The sequence below is a fragment of the Myiozetetes cayanensis genome, unplaced genomic scaffold (assembly GCF_022539395.1).
Source record: "Myiozetetes cayanensis isolate MyiCay16 unplaced genomic scaffold, myiCay2020 scf21, whole genome shotgun sequence".
In the NCBI taxonomy this organism is placed as follows: domain Eukaryota; kingdom Metazoa; phylum Chordata; class Aves; order Passeriformes; family Tyrannidae; genus Myiozetetes; species Myiozetetes cayanensis.
In genome coordinates, this window is record NW_026087423.1 from 5,376,049 (window position 1) to 5,394,795 (window position 18,747).

Consider the following 18,747-nt stretch of genomic DNA (forward strand, 5'->3'; position numbering starts at 1 on the left):
CACCGCGACCCCCGCGCTGCGGCACCGGCGGACGGAGCATCCCGGGCCGCCAGCCGGGCACCCGGGCTGCGCTGGGTGGGAAAATGGAAAGGGAAGAGAGTGGCCGCAGCCCGGTGGGGTTTGGCTGGACAGGCCTGAGGCGGGTGTGTGCGGTGCCAGCCCGGGGACAGCGGTCCGGGAGCGGTCAGTGCATCCTGAGCGATCCGGGGTGGGAACCTCGCCCGGGTGAGCGCGGGGCAGTGTCCAGCACTGGCGCCCGGCACCGTGGAGGGGAGGGAGGGAGGGAAGGGGCCCCTTGTCTATATACAAATCGGTACAAAATCCTAACGCGTACGAGTGATACAACGTCAAAACGGGAGTAGGGCTGGGCAGGGCCCTGGCAGTCCTGGTGGCTGCCCCGGCCAAGGGACCCTGGAGCAGCCGCACGTCGCACCCTCCGCAGGTACAGTCAGTGTCCTTCAGAGCCCCTGGCTGGGGCTGGGGCAGCCTTCCTCCCTGGCCAGCGTCTGGAGCACCAAAGGGCTGCTGTAGTGAACTATGTAAACATAGGAAATGCCATTGCATCAGTTCTACGGGACGGGGTCCAGGTTATTTATGAGAGCATGATCCCACTCCAGGCTGGCCTGATGGCTTTTGGGATGCTATTGCTAGAAGAGTATGGCCACTCTTTTGCCTGCAAAGAACATGGCAGCTGCTTTTACAGTGATAGCAACTGAAGCTGGGGCTGCTGGAACTGGAGAGGAGCAAACTTTGTCACTTGTTGTGACAGGCACATGTTGTGTCAGATGCTGAGCCTGGAAGGAAGCCAAGAATGGCAGAGAGAACCCTCTGTGTGGCTGCTGGAGGTAAGGGTGATAAAAGGGGAGCATGGAGGACACAGGCATGCCCCTCATCTGAAGGAGTTGGAGGAAGGTGTACAGCTGAAGAAGTCCTGGCTGATCTGGCGTGGGTAGCCCTCCAGCACTTTCACCTGGACTGGATCAAACTTCCAGTAATCTTGGCCTCTCAGGAAATAGGCAAAACCTGTGGATGAGAGAGGAAGGGTTAGAAGAGACAAGGTACACGTACAGAGTTCTTTCCCAGTGTTGTCCAGCTGTCACTCTGCAGCATGTGCAGTACTGAAAAGAGAGCCAGAAGAAGCAGGAGATGCTGCTGTCAAGATTTCACTTGAAACCAGGCTTATGTCTTTCAGTTTTCTTTCGTACTGTGTTAGTTTTGATGGAAGAGTAAACAGGATGGATTTTATTTTACTTTCCTGGTGGGTTTAAATGTGCTGTACCCATGTAGTGACCCAGCCCTGAGAGGGCAGAGGATGTCCAGGACCTGAATGGGGACAGGGAGCTTGCAAAGTCCTGCTGCAGAGTATCTGTTACTGTGGGGAAGCTATCCCAGAATCTGGATAGCAGTGGGGAGTTGTTTCACTGCATCCTTTGGGAGGAAAGAGGCATTCACCACACCTTCATTCCAAGCACTCTGGCTGTCCCCAGTGTTACATCACTTCCTTTGGCAGGAGCAGTTGGAGGTGGGTAGGACTCTGTGACCATTTCTTGGTAAGATGCTTGACTTCTATCAGACACTTATATGTTGATTGTTGCAACTAATGATGATGAAACTTCTCACTTTCATGGGAGAAGCCTTAGTTCCCTACCCTCTGGAAAGAGCTGCCACTCTCTACACTGTATGACATGTGCTATGGCTGGGACGTGTCTGCTGCTACCACATGTCTAAATCTGCCCGGTTCTTCCAGCTGGGCAGTGGTGTCAGCCAGAGTGCCCAGCCCAGAGCGGGCCATGTCCCTGCTGCACTGACCAAGCTCATCCTGAAAAGCCGCATCGATCTCCTGCGGGACACCGCGCCAGTCGGCCATGGCCCGGGGGTAGATGTTGTCCACCTGACGCGTGTGAGGGTTGAAGCGCCAGTAGTTGCCTCCGCTGAAGATGTAGATCTTGTTCTTCTCAGCCCCCCACACCAGAGCTGCCTGCACAGGGGATGCAGGGAGGCCCAGCTCCACAATCGGGGTGGGTCCAGATACCCGTCTCTCGCCATCGTAAATCCAGTATTGAGAATCTGGCGAGGAGACAGAAAAGGGAGGCAAAGTGTCAGAAACTCTTTGGTGTCTGATAATTTGGCAGTGAACTGTGCAACTGGAGCTGGTGCCTTGGCAGAGCTCCCAGAGGAAGCTGTGCCTGAGAGGCAAACACCCCACTAGTGTCATGGACACTTTCACTGTCATGTGCCCAAAATGCTGTCAGTGCAAGGAGCTGACTTCCCACCTCAGTCCAGTCTGGAGAGTGTCAGTGGAAGAAAGAAGCTCCTTTTTAGCAGCTGTCTTTTCTCTGTTTGTGGAAGTTATAAAAGACTTAGCTGGAGGGACCAGTCTCTACACTGCAACCTCAGCACTTGGAAAACATTGGGGCATGCACAGGCACAAAGGGGGCATGTGGCTGGAAAGGAGTGAGCTGCAGAAACCAGGACGAAGTTGCCAAGCTGAAATAGAGACTGGGAGCACAGTTCCAGATTAGATTAAAATGGGAATCTCTGTAATTAGCCTAGGGCATGTAATACTTTCTCCTTATCTCATTTTAACTCACGGCAGGAGCCTGCCAATTTCAGCACGGTAGATCCTCGTGTGCAGGTCAGGTGCTAAGTAATGTGTTTATGCAGGAGCTCTGCCTGCAGAGCCATGTGGTGTGATTTTGGTACTTGGTCTCATGGAGTGTAGACGGGATGTGCCCACCCATGTCATTCCACATCCCCACATTAAAGAAAGCAGTGGAGCTGAAATGGGATATGTTGCTGGCCTTGAACTCCAGAGATGACCAGGAGGAGGTTTCATTTTTAATCCCTGTGGTGGCCTGGAGGTTGCCTGGTTCTGCACATGGTCTCTCTACAGGCTCATTTAATCATGGGGTACTACAGAAGCTCCACATCCAGGTCTCTGAGGAGCAGAGAAGATGCTCCGTCCCCTGAGCAGGGCTCTGGGGACACAAGCACAGGAGTTTCACAGCCAGGAAAGCTGCTGGGGCTCTCTTCTGGCACAGTGCTTCCCACAACAGCTGGGAAGATGGAGCAAATGTTTCCTTCTTTCTCCCCTGCCAGCAGCATTACCAGGTCAGAGGCTCATAACAAACGTTTGTGTTCCAGGGAAGAAGAACAGGATATTGTGGCTCTGTCTAAAATAAACATGACCCCTTGTTCTCCTTCCCTCCTCAATATCTGCTAAAAATTTAATTAGAGAAGGAAACAAATAACGAGGATCACTGGATTGCTGGGGATGTCTAGAAGATTTATTCTCCCAGGAACTTGCTGGGTCCTGACTACCCCTCAGTAACTGAGGTGCATTTCTGATCCCAGTCCAGCTCTTACCTTGGAAAAACCAGATATTGCCCAGAGGGTCCTCGAATGTGGCATCAACAGAGCTGGGGATCCCCTGCCAGTGACGGGAGGCCAGAGCAGGGTAGCCGTCCTGCAGCCTTCCAGCTCGGAGCCGCCACACGTAGCGGGACTTGAAGAAGAACAGCTCCCCTCGGATGGTGGAGGCGGCGTCAAAAGCCGTGTGGCAGGCGTTGGGCTGCACGTCCTGCCAAAGCATGGCTTGTCAGGGGCTGGGACTCATGGGACTCCCCTCACCCAGGCTGGGTTCAGCAGAGGGGAACTCCCTGTGTCCAGGCAACTACCCTGCTTTCAGCCAGTTTTGGCTGGGCATGTGCTGCCCAGAGATCCCCTCCCTGCATATCCCAGGCCAGCTGTGGGGTCTGGGCCTGGCTCAGACAGGCACCAAACAGGCCTACGGGTGAGGGCAGTCCCAGCCGTGGTGCCAGGGGAGGATGCAGACGGGCTGTTCACTCACCTCCACATTGGTGATCTCGTTTGTTTCGAGGTCTGGCTGGGGCAGCTCTGCTGGCTGCGTTGGGGTTGGGTCAGGATCCGGTGAGGGTTTCCCATAGAGGTGCTGGATACCTTGCTTGTCATCCTCACTCAGGCTTAGGGGGTAGCGGAAGATGTAGAAAGGAGACATCAGGGACTTGGAGACAGCCGTGTGCTGCAGGCCCAGGACGTGGCCAAACTCATGAGCAGCCACTTGCAGAAGGTCAGTGCCTGCAATGGGAGAAGATGGGAAATGCTTTTATCTGTTTATGTGCTTTTGCCTCCTGGGTGTACTCCTACCAGTTACCAGCCACGGACAGTGCACCGAGGTGTGTTGCAGGAGTCCAACAAGGGGAGAGAGAAATCTGTCTCTACTGCCATCCTCACAGGCTGTTGTTCCCAAATTTGTCCTGTATTTTTTCTAAGGAGTCAAAGGGCATAATTAAGGGATTCAGGGGCACCATGAGTGAATTCACACTCGGGTATCAGCCTGGGAATGTTGATAATTTTGTAATCCTGTTGTCAGAGGCTCCTGCTACCTCATGGGCTACCAGGGAGAAAGGGGTTTTCATGAATTTTTGGGAAGGAAAAATTTGAACAGAGAAGGAAGTCTGGCCTACAGATGTGGGTGGTGGGATGGTAAGTTTGGTGTTTGTCCACCCAGCCTTGCAGCAGTTGCTGGCCACAACTGCAGTGTATTCTGTCCCATTGAGGTCACATCCATTGTGGAAGATACCAGTGTCAGTGAGGGAACTCTCTAGAATTAACACTTGGTAATGGCTGTTGTCACACAGACAGCAGAGGGAGCTCATTTATTGCTTGTGTGGTGACTGTGTCAAGAAGGTGACATTTAGAAATAAATTCATAAAAAATGATCCAGTGTCAAGGCCTGACACTTCCTTGCCAGACTCAAGTAGATTTATGGGAGATCACGTTTTAGGAATACATGACCTTGGAGCATCTAGAAAAGGAGAGGGGGGGGAAGTGGAATTCAGTATGCAAAAATATATCACTTGGCATGTTTTGCTTAGCTTTCAGTGGATCATTTTTGAAGCTGATAAATTTCCCTGTGAGTGGAGGCTGTTTGTTGACAAGTCCCAGCATATTCATTCACTTGCCTTCAGCCAGAAATCCTCCAAGCTGCAGCCAAAGTGATGAGAACAGCAGGGATGTGAGTCAACCAGCCTCGCTGTTCCAAGCAGGATTTCCCTGCTGGCTCCAGGGGAACAGGTCACTTCTCAGCACCAGCACCGGGTGGGACAGGGGGATACAGCTGGGAGGAACGCCTGGGAAGGACGGAGGGGAAGGTGAGCCCCTGTTTTCCTCCGCTGGTCAGTTTTACGTGTAAGCCATGAGTTTGGACAGCACTGACCTGATTAAATCAACACATCTAGGTCAGATGAGAAAGTGGGATTTCTGTGTCAGTGACTTATTACAAACTTTCAGACACTTCTGTTTAGCTTGGCAGGCTCCTCACTTGATGCTTTCCAGTGCTGGCAGCTCAGCTGTGCTGTCAGGTTCTCCAGGGGAGCTGCACAGCAGCACAGCTGAAGGAGCTGTGCTGGGGACCATCCCTGTGTCCCTCATGGATGGTCTCCACGTGGGGTCCCACTTCCTGGGGTGACCCCAGGGCACACCTTAGCCCTCCTCACACTTCTGCTCTCCTGTCTGTAAAATGAGGCTGAGGATTTCCCTGTCTCACTGAAAGCTGAGTCAAGGATTTATCCATGTTTATATCATAAAGCTCTTTTCAGCATAGTAATGGCAATTAGCTCCTAAGAGCTTTTGCAACATCTATTTATGGATGATGTGTGTGCGGGGGCGGGGGTGCCATGGAATAGGGCTGCATTCTGTTGGGAACTGGTGTCCATTTTCAGTTCCTGTTTTGCCTCCAACACTGTTTTATAGGAGAATGTAGGAAATTCTTCAACAACACAGGCAACCCCAACAGAGGGTGAAAAGTGACAGAGCCGAGCCCTCCCTCAGGAACAGAATTGCTTCTGCAAGAATTCCAATGCTCTGTGGTTCTTATTTTGGGTTGGCATGAGCAAAGTCAGAGACACAACAGTCCTGTGCCCCACGCAGTCAAGATGGCATAGAGCTGACAATGACGTGGGCTTTAGGGAAGCCCACTGGCATGGGCAAAATACTGGGAAGCCCTGGAGAGGCAGGGGGTTAACTAGGGCTTTGTGATTGTCTCTTTGTCCCTGTAGATAAACTGGGAAGGAGGAGGAGGAGCTGACCTGGGTTAATTTTGGTGGGTCTTCCAGAAACTGATGCTTTGGGCACTGATCCAGATGGTCCCAGGCGGTACTGCAGTATCTCATGAGATACTGTGACACCAGACCTTGAGTGCCCGAGCAAAGAGCTACCAGCTTAGATCTATTATTAGCAAAAATTTAAAAAAGAGTCTTGACTGGATGTGGTGTTGTTTACGGTCAGAGCATTCCCAGGCCACGGCAACAGAGCTGGAGCCTGGGTGGTTTCCCTTTATGGACTTGTTTGAGAGCAGATGGTGAACAATGCATGCAGGGACCGGGGCTGAGGCTGTCCCTTGGAAGACAACTGTGTCACCCAGTGCTTGAGCCTCAGTTTTCCTTCATCCTTTCCCTGCTTTATTTCTAATGACTCCTACCAATGCAGGGTGTGATTCCCAAGTGGCAGGGCACGTGGCTGGGCAGAGGAGCCATGTCTCTTGCTCCCCCCAGACAGGAGGAGTCGCACTGGGAAGCCAGAGTCCTGGTGCTGGACACAGGCTCTGCTGTGGCTGAAAGATGAAAAGACCTGAATAGTAACAGGAGGCTTGTAAGTGGTCGGAGATGACAGTGCATGCTACAAAAATAGTTGTTGCCTCTCAGTTTTACAGGGTCCCTGTTCACACCAGAAGGGAATAATTTCCAAGTGTATTGATAAGCATCCTGGAGCATCCACAGCTCCCCTTGAAACAGAACCGTACCCAGGTTGTTCCCAATCGTCCAGGTCTCGTCATAGTCAAAATGGACATCTCCCTCCCGGTGTGTCTTGGGGAAGAATGCGTGTGCCAGGATCCCTCCGGGCCCATCAAAAGGCAAGTTGTCTCCATGCCAGTACCTGGAGGGAAGACACATTGCAGCTCAGACAAAGACCATGTACCTCCAGTGAACAGTGCTGTAAGGCCAAAGGTGGGACCCACTGCAAAGAGACAGCAGCTCTCGCTCTCATACCAAGTTCATTCTACCAGGTCAGATCAACTGCTCGGAGCCCTTCTGATTGCCACAACCCTGGTTCTGCATCAGGGCACTGAGGAAGCAGAGCTCGGTCACACCAAGCCCTGGGGAGTTTTTATGTTTTCTCAGGAATGTTTCTCCCCTCCCCCTGTTCAGCTTTCGGCCCAAAGCTGACCACAGAGTCTAAAGAATTAAGGATCTGACTGCTGAAGCCAAGATTAAGTCAGCATTGCTTGGTGGGGGGATGTGGAGGGGCAGCTGGCAGCAAACCCGGCCAAACTCTCAGGTCCTCACTCAAGCCAAGCCACTGACAACTAATGAGGGAAACCCATGAGAGATGCGGCCACTTGAGAGAGCCGAAGGAGGCACAGGCAAATACACAGCATGCAAATCTCATCACTGCTTGGACAGCCTCCACTGCCTTCCTTCATTCTGTGCAAACATGCAGCACAGGGAAGTCTTTGCCCCAGTGCGTGTTTTGCCAAAAGGGAATTTCAGGCCTGGAGCCAAGATTCCCTTAACCAAGAAACTGTATTTGTCTTTGTGCAGACAGTTACGTTGCTCAGTCAAGGGACAGGATGGAGGACCCGAAGATGGAAAGTCAAAACAAACGCTTAAGAAAGCAGCCTGTGGGCAGAGAAATGTAAATGTACCAGGAAAATTAATGAATGATCAGTAATGGTGCTGTGCACAGCCAGTGTGGAGCAACTGCTCTTACACCAAGCAGCCCACAACTGATAAAAAAACCAAAACAACAAACCCCAGAAGATCCCAGCGTCTGAAATATGAGCAGACATTTAAGAGCCTAAGTTATGTGCTGGCAGCTCTGCTCTGGTTAGGGCATTGCTCCTCTGTCTGGGAGGAGGGTGCTGCTGCCCACCATGCTCACCTCGTGAAATCGATGACGATGTCAGCCCGTCCCTCCTGCACCTCAGTGAAGGTCAGCGGGGTCACATCGCTCCAGACTTTCAAAGCTTCTTCTATGGTCCTTCTCACTTTAGCTTTTACAAGTTGCCACGGGAACCTGACAATTCTGGAAGGCAACAGACACTGGATGAGCAGCTGCTGTCCTGCAGACACTGCTGTCATGAAAACAGCAGCTCTAGGATCCACATCACTGGGGCTGCCACTCTCAGCACCAAAACATCTCCAATCCATACAAGCACCCTCTACCAAGCAACATGAGCAGCAGATAAATCCCATCAGTGTTGAAACCCTCTGGCTGCTGGGCCAGAGGTGAGTTCCCTGGAGAGCTTTGCTTTCTGTGTTGTTCTGGAGTCAAGTACCACAGCATTGCCCAGGTCTGTCCCCTAGGAGGCCACTGCCACAGAGATTCCAGGGAATGATGTGTTGTGATTCCTTCTTCTCAACCTCTGCATTTTTTGCCACTGGAAACCTGGGCTCACTCAGAGCATCTGTCACCTCTTCTGCTCTCCTAAAATATGAGCAGACTGAAAGGGAGGTTTCTTTCCCTTCCATCAACAGCGTTGCTCTATGTTAGGCTCTGCTCTGCTTCCTTCTTTAACACTGTTGACCAAAAAGAAAAAAAAGGGGGAAGTCTTTCTGTTATCTACAGCCTCCTAATGCTGTGAGGAACTGTCTCCTGCACTGAATTAAACAGAAGATGATTTACATGCTGTCAAGTTCCATACGAGAGTGCTCACTTCTCCACTCATACTCCTGAGGGCAGCTGGGGAGGCAGCACAACCCTCCTGCCAGCCTGTTGAGTAGATTCACGATTGAGAACGTGTGGGGTGATTTGGACAAAACTCTGCACTGAAGCCGTGTTTACGGAAACATCAACAACAGCTGAATAAAAAGATCTTTTTAAAATAAACTGTGAGGTGAGCCCACCACGGGGTGGCTGGGGAGGCAAAGGCGCAGCAGGAGAGGGCTGGTGGTGGAGGCTCAGCTTGGCACGTGTCAGGGGTTTGATGAAGAGAAGTGAATGCCTGTGCACGGGGGTGTCGGTGCGGAGCTGACCGAGGGCTGGTGCAATGGCTGTGCAGAATGTGCTGGGGCAGGGTGGGTGGGCAGCAGTGTTTATGGAGCACGGGAGGGGATGTGGAAGTGCTGGGGACAGCCCTGCTGGTGGTTCGGCATGTGGCTCCCCACAGCTCACAGCATGCAGTGCTCCAGGGAACATGGGACTGAGAGGTTTGGGGAGGGAAAAGCAAACCGGCCTGACTCCCATTTGGGGCCTCTCTTACTTGTAGGTGAGATTGGTCTTGTCCCAGCGTCCGCCGGAGAGGACGAACCGCTTCTGCCGGTTGCGCCCGCTCTGCCCGTCCGTCAGCACCGGGAGGTCGGGCACGCCGCAGCGGGGGGGGTTCCAGCGCGCCACCTGCCCCTCCGTGCCCACAGGGAAGCCCTTGGCAGGCACACCAGTCCCCACAGCGTTCACCAAGGAGGACAGCCAAGGAGCCTGCTCCTTCCAGGTGTGATGCTTTCGAGACATGTCCTAAAAGGCAAAAGCAAAGCCATGACTTCAGCGTCTGGGAAGACAATTCCTGAAGCAGAGTCAGTGGACATCTCCCCACAGCAGTCCCACAGCGGTGAGTTCTACCTCTGCCTGGGCCTGTTCCCCTGCTGCTAGGGCACAAACTGCTCCCCATAAACATCCTCTGTCCCCTGGGCTCTGCTGCTCCCAGGCCACGTCACACCTGGGAGGCACTGTGTCATGCCATGGCACCCCCTAAGCACTGGGCTATTTTTGGTCCACATTTCCTTGGCAGCTGGCCGGCAGGAAATACTTTGCAAGCTGTGGATGAGAACCAGACCCTTCAAGTATAAAACAAACCACGAGGGAGTAAATTCTCCCCCTTTGCCCCACATCCTTTATTCCCTCCTGGCCCCAGGGAGAGGTGATATTAATGGGAGGAAGCCTTTAGACCCCAACACACAGTTGTGCTCCCGTTGTCACTTCCGTGGTGTCCCCTTGCTGTCCTGGTACTGTGGGCTGGCTCTCAGCATGGCCAGGGGACACAGCAAGCTGCAGAGCAGGACACACGGATTTGGGGGTTGACAGCTCAGCCTATGGGGCAGAGAGCACCAATAACTGTCCCTGCAGCCCCTGTCACTGCCTGAGGGAGGGACAGAACCTTATCCCCTTGCCTCACTGCACCAGTGACTCTGCTTGGGATAAGATGTCCTAGGCTCTCCAACATTTCTTTGGAAAAGCACTTGATAACATTAATTAATGCTAATTAGCTGACTTCCATTGGTTTCCCACATGACAGCAGGGCCGTGCTGCCCCCATGAAACACAACCCAGGTGTAGTCTCCAACCTGCTGTGAGGCATGTGGGGTGAGAGGTGTTTGGTCCCTGTCACCATGCTGCACAGGGCAGGGGGTCAAACACAGATTTTTTTTTTCTCCCTGATTTTGTGCGGACAAATTTAAAGGTGTTTGAGCAGCGGGAGGAGCTGAGATGCAGCAGTGGTGCATCTCTACTTGGACAGGCAGGCTCTGTCCCACAGGGCTTCAGAGAGAGGGCCTGGGCTTTAGGGGTACCCTTCCTTCCCCTGCAAAGAGCTGCCTTCTTCCAGGTCAGCTCTCCTGGCTGCCCTGCCGGGGACACAAAGGTCAGGATGGCGCGGTGCCAGAGCTGCCAGGATGCCGTGTAATCTGCGTGCTGCCACCACTCTGTTCCCTACAATGAGCCCATTCATGCGGGCTGGAATGAAGTGTGAAGACCTTGGCATTAATTCCACTACCGAGCTCCCAACTCTGCAGCGGCCCTGTGCCACTGAGGGAGGCACAGATGGGCAAAGGAGCCAGGGAGGTCACACAACATGCAGTTTAGGTGTCTACATGTCAGTTTAGGCTTTTCATGTCTCTGTCACCGCTCTAGCCTGCTGACCTGTCCTCCCTAGACAGACAGACAGACAGACAGACAGACAGACAGATAGACACCTTGGAGGTTTGGCACCTGCCAGCCTTTGCCTTAGAACCATCCATACAATCCTGGTGTCCCAGTGCACTTTCACACAGCACAGAACTGCACCATCAACCCATGCAAAGAGAGAAAAAGCCGTTTTACATCCTGAACAGCAAAGCCCAAGTTCCAACCATGGCACTGAGAATCCATCCAGTGCTTTAGTGGGAGGAGGGGGTATGGACTTGCCTCTCCCAGGGGAGTCTGCTCCTGCTGAACACTGGAGCCCTGCCAGGTCAGAGGTACCTGTCTCTCTAAGAGGAGCTCTCTAAGAGCCGCCTGGCACCCTGCCTGGGCTGGCAGCTAATGCCTGCAAAGGACAGCTGGCAGGAGGAGCTGATAATGTTCATGTTCTGGCCAACATCTTGCTCCCAGCCCCAGTGACACCGAAGCACATAATGGCAGCTGTGTCACCAAAGCCCAGCCTGGAGGGCTGCCACCACAGGCAGGTCCTGCCACCAGAGGACATGGGGTGATGAATGCATCCGGTTTCCCAGGGCCAGAATGACCAGGACAGCTGCTCCCAGGCACATGGGGAGAGAGGAGATGGACCCCAGGGAGAGCCCTCACTGTGGAACTGGGAGCACTGGGAAGCCCTCAGGAGCTGCCCAGGTAGGTGAACAGGATGAGGCTGACTCAGATGGGCTTAGTCCTGCTTTTTTGTCTGGATGATGCTAAGCACATCCCCTCCTGGGAAGGCCAGTTGCCTTACAGGCTGGGGGTACTGGTATAAACTGGAGATCACCACTCTCCTCTGAGCAGGACCAGAGAGAGTAGACACTACCTGTTTCCTTCTTGCTCCAAGGAATCCCATGTTCAGAGGCAGTCCAGAGGTAGTTTTCCTTTCCCCTCTTTGATTAGCTCAAGGCTACTGGCATGAATCCCAGCTTTCCAAACCCCACCTTGCCTTAGCCAGGACCCTTCCTACTCCCTCCTGCCTGCCCTGTGCAGAGACCCAGCCCTGGGAGGGCTGGTCCTGTGAATGGCTCAGGGTGGAGGCAGGGGGAAGACCTGCCCTGCTGCCCTGAGCTGTGCCCCTGGACAAACAGTAACTCTGTCCCTGTCGTCACTACACCGACATTAGGACCATGGCAGGAAAGGGCTGGAAAATGCCACAGCAGGCACAGCCAGCAAGGGGAAATGTGACAGGCAGAAACCACTTGCCAAATAATGCTCAGGAGACACTCAGGCTGGAGATCTTGGTCTCCTTGGCTGGACACACCTTGCTGCAGGCACTTCCCGGGGTTTAGATAACATATCCACTCACTTAAGGTTGTATCCTTCCCACCCAGCACTGAGCCCACCCTCTCCCCAAGCTTGCTTTGTTCTCAGAGCTGTGGTACAATGCCCTGGCTGTATCCTTAGGGCTTCACTTAGGGCTGTGCTGCTGCTGAAAGTAGTGCAGACCCGTAAGGAGAGGGTGAGGAGGGCATTGGCTGCTGGGTACCTATCAGGGCATCCCCCATCCCACCAGCAGAGGGGAAGGGATTGCTGAACACAAAAGCAGAGGAAAACCCCTGCAACTCAGGGCAGGGTTCAGCCCAGCTGAGTGCAAAACATATTTGAGCCTCTGGCTGAGTGTGTGCAGCCACTTGCATTGCCTTTCTCAGTGTAACCAGCAGTTGGGGTGGCCGCTGTGCCTGGGAACAGCCAGTCTGTAGTCAAGGAAGAGGCCAGGGCTTTGCAGTAGAGACTGAGCAGCAAAATGCCATCACAGTTTGAGCACAGAGGGGCTGCTAGGCCTGAGACCAGTGGTGGGGACAGTGGAGGAGCAAAGCTATACACAAAGAGGGCTGTGGTGCAGGCTGGTCACAGCTCCTCAAAAAGAATGTGCCTCTTCCTGCAGCCTTGTGACTGAGAGGCTGGGAGGGAATGGACAGATCCCACGGGAGACCAGAAACCACAGCCGAGGTACAGGCTGCCCACTCAGTTCCTTACAGCTTTATCAGTGCTGTGATACAACAGCCACCACTTCTGGGTCTGCCGGGGCCAGATGAACACCAGCCAAGCTTCCCAGGAAGCATCCCAGCCATCCCAAGGAGCCAGGAGCATCTTTAACCTCGTTGTGTTGGGCAGCACTCACCCTCCAGAGCTCCCAGGAGGAGCAGCAGCCAGAGCAGCACGGCTACAGTCGGGTATCAGCAACACCCTGTTTGAATTAGCACAAGAGTGAGGCCAGTGCCTGGTACTGACAAAGCCACTGCTCTCCCCTGCCTGGGTCCATCCTCCTCTGCCTGCCCTGAACTTAAACTTGTGTCTTCTGTTGTGTACCTAAGTACCTGGGCTCCTGTCTGCTTCTGCAGCATGGACATGAAAGGAGACCCCTCTCCCTGTCAGACAGGAGTGATTGGACAAGTTACAACACAAATCCCATCAGTTTTGGATATTTCCTGTCATTGGGGCTGTTTCCTCTTCTCTTGGAGAATGAGCTCATGGACTTTCTTCCCACCTCCCTATCCCTTCTGTTACTGCTTTTCCATTTCTCCCTGCTTTCTTCCATTACTCACCCCATTTCTGTCCACTGTGGGGTGGCTGTGCCCCCCCAGGGGCTCTACACCCCCTTGACAGCAATGTTCCTGCCTGAGATCAGCACTGTTGTCCTGATGCACAGGGTACCATGGCTGGCTTTTTACTGAGCCGGCCTCTCAGCCCAGCACAGATTTGCAGGGAATGGATTTGAAAGTGCAGCTACAGCTGATGGTTAGTGGTAAAACTGGAGTCAGGTTGTGTCCCAGAAGCAAACTGGCCTGGGAAGGTGCTAATGCTGCAGCTGAAATTTCATGGCAGAAGCACATTACTATGGTCTGGTGTGACCCTGAGCTAAGTGTGTTCCTGGTCAAGGCACTGTTAGTGGAAACAATGCCTCGGCAAAGCCACCAGATCTATAGATCCTACCTCCTCCAGAACAAGGCAGTCTCCCAACCCCTCTAACTATGAATCGTTTCCTTACACAAAATACTTCTGCTACAGGACTGGCTCCTCTGTACTGGGCTGCAGCCAGTCCCACTGCAGACAGAGCCAGGGAGAACACAAAGGCTGCAGCCAAACAGGAGCTGCTGCAGTGCCTGGCCACGCACATACAGTTGGATGTTCCTCTCCACTCACTTCCCATACTCTGTGGCACCATCCAGCACTACCTCCTGGGGCCTGACAGTTTGTTTCCGGATTACTTGGTGGTAGTTGTTGTTGGCAACAAAAAAAGGAAAATGTTTATTTTTCCTAAGCAACATTGAACACGAAACATTATGGACTGCAAATGTTTATGCCCACAGACAGAATGAGAAGAACCAGGCCTTGGAGTAACAAGAGAAAGCAAATGAATAAACACTGCACGACTATTTTTATTATCAGACATTTTAATTATGTGACAATTTGTGAGTCTATTCCATCAACAACACCAAACCCAAACTGCTAGTGTCACCCAAGCAACAGTTTGCCAGAAACAGGAGTACTTACAGAGCAAACAAGCCCCAGGATGCTGGGATAGCAAGAGGTTTCAAGAACCCTTAATCTGATGACCTAGAAATCCCCTTGAACCGAAGAAACAGCTCTAGGATGCAGCACACTCCCGGCAGGGGAGGAAGGGGGTTGAGGTGTTTTGTTCATTGTGCAGTTACATCTAAGCTAAGGTGAGCCATGAACAACAGCTGGGATATCTCCCACTGGGTTTGGTCACCCAGCACAGTACAGCCCTCTCCAAAGCTATGGGGGGATGTTTTACCCTCAGGGAGTGCAGGATGCTCAGATGTGCAGTCTGGGATCTCCACACCCACAAGACAAGCACTTTCCCCCTGCCCAATCTCCCGGAGATGTCAGGGGGGTGGGGGTTCCCCCTCTGCTGATTTTCAGAGTCACTTCTGTGAGATGGTAATGTCTCTCTCCTGCCAAAGACTACTAAGAAGAGACCTGTTCACCTTTCTGTCCTTGTTGGTACTCATCTGCACCAGGATCTCAGTGAACCTCTAAAAACATGTCTGTGGCCCTCGGTGAACCCCTGAAGTGCTCTGCTTTTCACTTTGCTGGGCAGCTATGTGCAAAGTCAGCAATGCTTCCATTCCCATTACAGGCCGAGCCATCCCCAGTGTAAGAATATCCAGGAAGCTTTCATTTACCTGTCTGCGTATTTCAGATTAGTAGGAAAGAGCTACTCAGTAGGAAAGAGGATGACCAGCCTCTCTGGAGGCCAGTTTTCCACAGAAGATTCTTTTCAAACAAGTCCTATACTGTGCATCCCTTCTTCTGCAGACCCCCACGAGTTGTGGTGCCAGGGCAGGACAAGTGTGGGGAAAGTAAGGAAAGTGCAACATAAGCTGGAGAGGGGGATCCTCCCCAAGGTTCTTCTCTCCTCCCTGCCCTTTCCTCCCTCCCGGATCTGCTTTGCCAGCTGCACCCCCCAGGTCTTGCCACACCGCAGGGTGTGCGTGTGCGTTGCATGTGGAAGCACAAACACAACAAACACGCTGGAGAATAACTGCTTACATGTGTCTTGAGTCTCTCCCAGAGCAGAAGATAAACATGCCTAAAATTACCTCAACACTGACTGTAGCATTTAAATAGCCAAACCAAAGAGTGCAAATCAAACCCTTCCTGCGGGAGCTGCCTGAACCCAGAGCAAGGCAAGGCAAGCAGCCTCCCCGGCTCCTGGGCTGCGGGGAAGGCACCGCTGTGCTTCCAGCGGGGAACCTCCTGCATTCGGGGTGAGAGCTGCAGGACACGGATTACGCTGGCAGCTGGGAGGGTGCCCACCACTTCTCCACGGAGAGAGAGCTTCCCAGCAAATGGAGTGACTTTGATTTCCCAGGGGAGCTGAAAGCAATGCAGGAATTCAGTGTCTGCGCGTGCACAGCCCCGAGGACTGCAGATCTTTTGTTCTCAAGTTTTACAGTGGACACCAGACACAGCCTTTATTCTGCTCTCAGTTTTCTCTTCCTTTCTTTAGGCATTAATACAGAAGTGAAGGAGATCTACAGGGTTTGCCTCGAAGAACACAAGTCTTCCTGCAACTTGCCCTGTAGCCTGGCTTTAAAATGAATCTTGGCCATTGATTCCCTCCCCACTGAGTTACTGGTGTTGTGACTTGTTACTGGAGCACAAATAGCCATGGTGCAGCACACTGCAGCACCGAGGGCTGTCCTTGCCCACCCCCTCTGCCAGCACAGATCGAGGAAGTCACCTTTGTCTGTCTTGTTGGAGTGTGAATCTCTTTTCCCAGCTCAGCCCCTTGGCTCCTTTCTCATTCATCACCCAACAGCAAAAGGTGCCCAGACAGGAAATTAGCTGCTGTCAGACATTAGGGAAACATCCCTTTGTGCAGAGAGACTCAGAGTAGCCAGAGAAGGGAACACGATGCAAGTTCTCCAGTAAGAGAGGGCAGAGAAAAACTGAGGCCAAATGCACATGCATGGGGGTCCCTGTCAGCCCAGCAATCCCACCTCAGCTATCCTGCACTGACTTGTGTTCCCCAGCCAGGAGAGGAACGGGGTGCACTGCTGTCAACTTACAGCATATGTGAGAACGGCCCCCAGGTAAAAGTGGCTTTACCCCTCAGACAGTAGAATAACCTTGACACCAGATAAGGAACCCACTAGGGCAGCTATTTGGGATGACAGAACTGCTGTTTGAAAGGATGGGAAATCACCTGTCCATTTTCAACCCCAAACCAATGAAGCCACAATCTCTGCAAAGACTGAGTGAAATACACTGATCCAAAACTGTGAGCCCCACATGGCTGGTCAAACACACAAGCACGAGGTATTCCTGAACAAAACATACCTGTAGGAGCATCACCTGGAGTTACTCCAGCCAAGAGGAAAGCATCAGCATTCACAATGCAGAGTATTAGCCTAGGATGAGGAGGAAACCAGACTGCCACCTGGGAGGAACCTTCTTCTGGAGCATGGTGGTGGATTAGATGGACAGGAAGCCTGAGCAGACCTGGATCCCTTAACATTAACTCTGTGCTCTCCAGCAACTTGGTGTATTCCTCACTTCAAGGGGGGAATTCCCCACTGGCCAAGGCAGGTGAGCCCCAGCAACCTCTGCAGTCCATCAGCAGCTGTGAGCACTGGTAAAAGGACAGTGACACCACAGCTGACCGGGCCTGAAAATCAGGTGGTGTGAAACCCAGGCTGGCTCTCCCTTCCCTGGAGATCCCACACAGGTCCTTGCTGGCAAGAAGACCAGGACCAGAGGCTGTGCAGGTCCCCTCATTAACAGCAGCTTCACAACTTGCACACATCGGAGCTTGAGGCACCTGCCAGCCCAGCCCATGTCCCGCAGGAACCAGCGGTCTCCAGCTCGACGCAGGTGGAGCTCTGCCCTCCCTTGCTGCACTCCAGTGGGGCTGCAATCCACAGTGGTGTCATTACTAGAGTGCAGAGTGCCACCACCGAGTGCTTGGCCTCACCTTCCTCAGAGGCAGAGCAGAGCCAAGCACAGTGACATTTCATTTGGAAAACACAAGCACTTTGGGGGCCAAGGCTGCTCTGTGCCAAGTCCCAGCCCACAGCATATTTAGCAGCCAAGTTAGAAAGTACTCAGATGACAGAGCTGATAATAAAACCATCGACAGAACCTGAACTAATCCCCTTGGGCTGCTACCGGGCATTTGCTCTGTTATTATTTTATGGCACACCAGCGAAGCGCATGTCTATAATAACCCAATTACGCACGCACACATTCCCAGCACAAGGAGCTCTCTGTCTTCTCCCGTCCCCCAAATCCCTCGCACACTGCTGCTCTTCTCCGGCAGCCGCAGTCCCTGCTGCTCGCAGCTCCATCCCAGGTGCTGGGATCGGGCAGGCATGTGCAAGAAGAAAGAGCCCTGCTGCTCCTCTCCTGCCTGCGCCTTTGATTCATCCCTTTAGTCTCCTCTCCCCGTAACACTTCTCAGAACTTCCAGCACAGCTTGCGGGGGGTGAGCAGCAGCGAGTGCTCTGCTGCCTGTAAAGCATAGGGGATCTCATGTCCTCTCCTAAGCCCTCCTTGTCCCGGTCCCTCTTTTTCTCTCGGGAGCACGCCTATGCAACCTCCCCTAACATGTCAAGAGGAGCCCGCGGAGCGGGGCCACAGCCGGGGCAGGGTCAGCCGTCCCGCGGCCGGTGTCTCCCGGCAGCGCTGCCCCTGCCGGCAACCCGAGGGCGGCTCGGGGATGGATGGAAACGGTGGAGGGGGGAAGATGGCTCATCCCGTTCAGCGGAGGGTCTGCCGGGGAGATGCTGCCCTCGGGACCGCACCGGAGAGCGGCGAGGGGCACGGAGAGAGGCACCGGGTGGTCCCGACTCACCGGCTTGTGTCGGCGGGCGGGCGCGGCGGGCGCGCAGTGCAGCAGAGCGGCGGCCAGCAAGGCGGCGGCGGGCAGCGGGGCACGGGCCATGCCGGGCGGCGGAGCGGGATCGGACATGGGGCAGAGGAGGAGGGGGGGGTCCTCGCTGAGCCTTTTATCCCCCCACCGCGACCGCCTGCCCTCCTCCTCGCGCCTCCTCCCGCTCCTGCCTTTTGTTCTCCCCGAGCCGCGGCTGTTCGGGCCGGGGGGACACGGCCCGGCGGCATCGCGGGAGGGAGGGGGGGTCCCGTCCGTCCCGCCCCGCTCCGCCCCCGGGGGGGCGGCGGGGCGGAGCACATGGGACGGGCGGGATCCCCCTCACACCCCTCCCCGGCACCGGCCCCCTGGCCTCCGTGCACCCGGGTCCTGTCTGCGTTGGGATGGCTTTAAACGGGTCCGTTTAAAGGTGTCTTT

General features: G+C 53.8%; 1 protein-coding gene across 1 annotated transcript; it reads right to left on the reverse strand.

The window, feature by feature from the left end:
* Positions 1-146: 146 nt before the first annotated feature.
* On the reverse strand, positions 147-18,447 carry MMP11 (matrix metallopeptidase 11). Its single transcript, XM_050318628.1, has 8 exons — positions 18,295-18,447; positions 9,284-9,534; positions 7,963-8,106; positions 6,824-6,957; positions 3,851-4,098; positions 3,367-3,580; positions 1,810-2,067; positions 147-1,023 (listed from the first exon to the last, which is right to left on the reverse strand). Exons 1-8 carry the CDS (start codon positions 18,409-18,411, stop codon positions 890-892), a joined length of 1,500 nt encoding a protein of 499 aa, XP_050174585.1. The 5' UTR covers positions 18,412-18,447; the 3' UTR covers positions 147-889.
* Positions 18,448-18,747: the final 300 nt, after the last annotated feature.

Bases quoted from the DNA above. Each gene is read 5' to 3' on its own strand.
- MMP11 (XM_050318628.1), bottom strand. From the start codon at position 18,411: ATGTCCGATCCCGCTCCGCCGCCCGGCATGGCCCGTGCCCCGCTGCCC. The intron at 8,107-9,283 runs GTAAGAGAGGCC...GTTGCCTTCCAG, and splicing joins AAGACCAATCTCACCTACAA to AATTGTCAGGTTCCCGTGGC. The intron at 2,068-3,366 runs GTAAGAGCTGGA...TCTCCTCGCCAG, and splicing joins CAATATCTGGTTTTTCCAAG to ATTCTCAATACTGGATTTAC.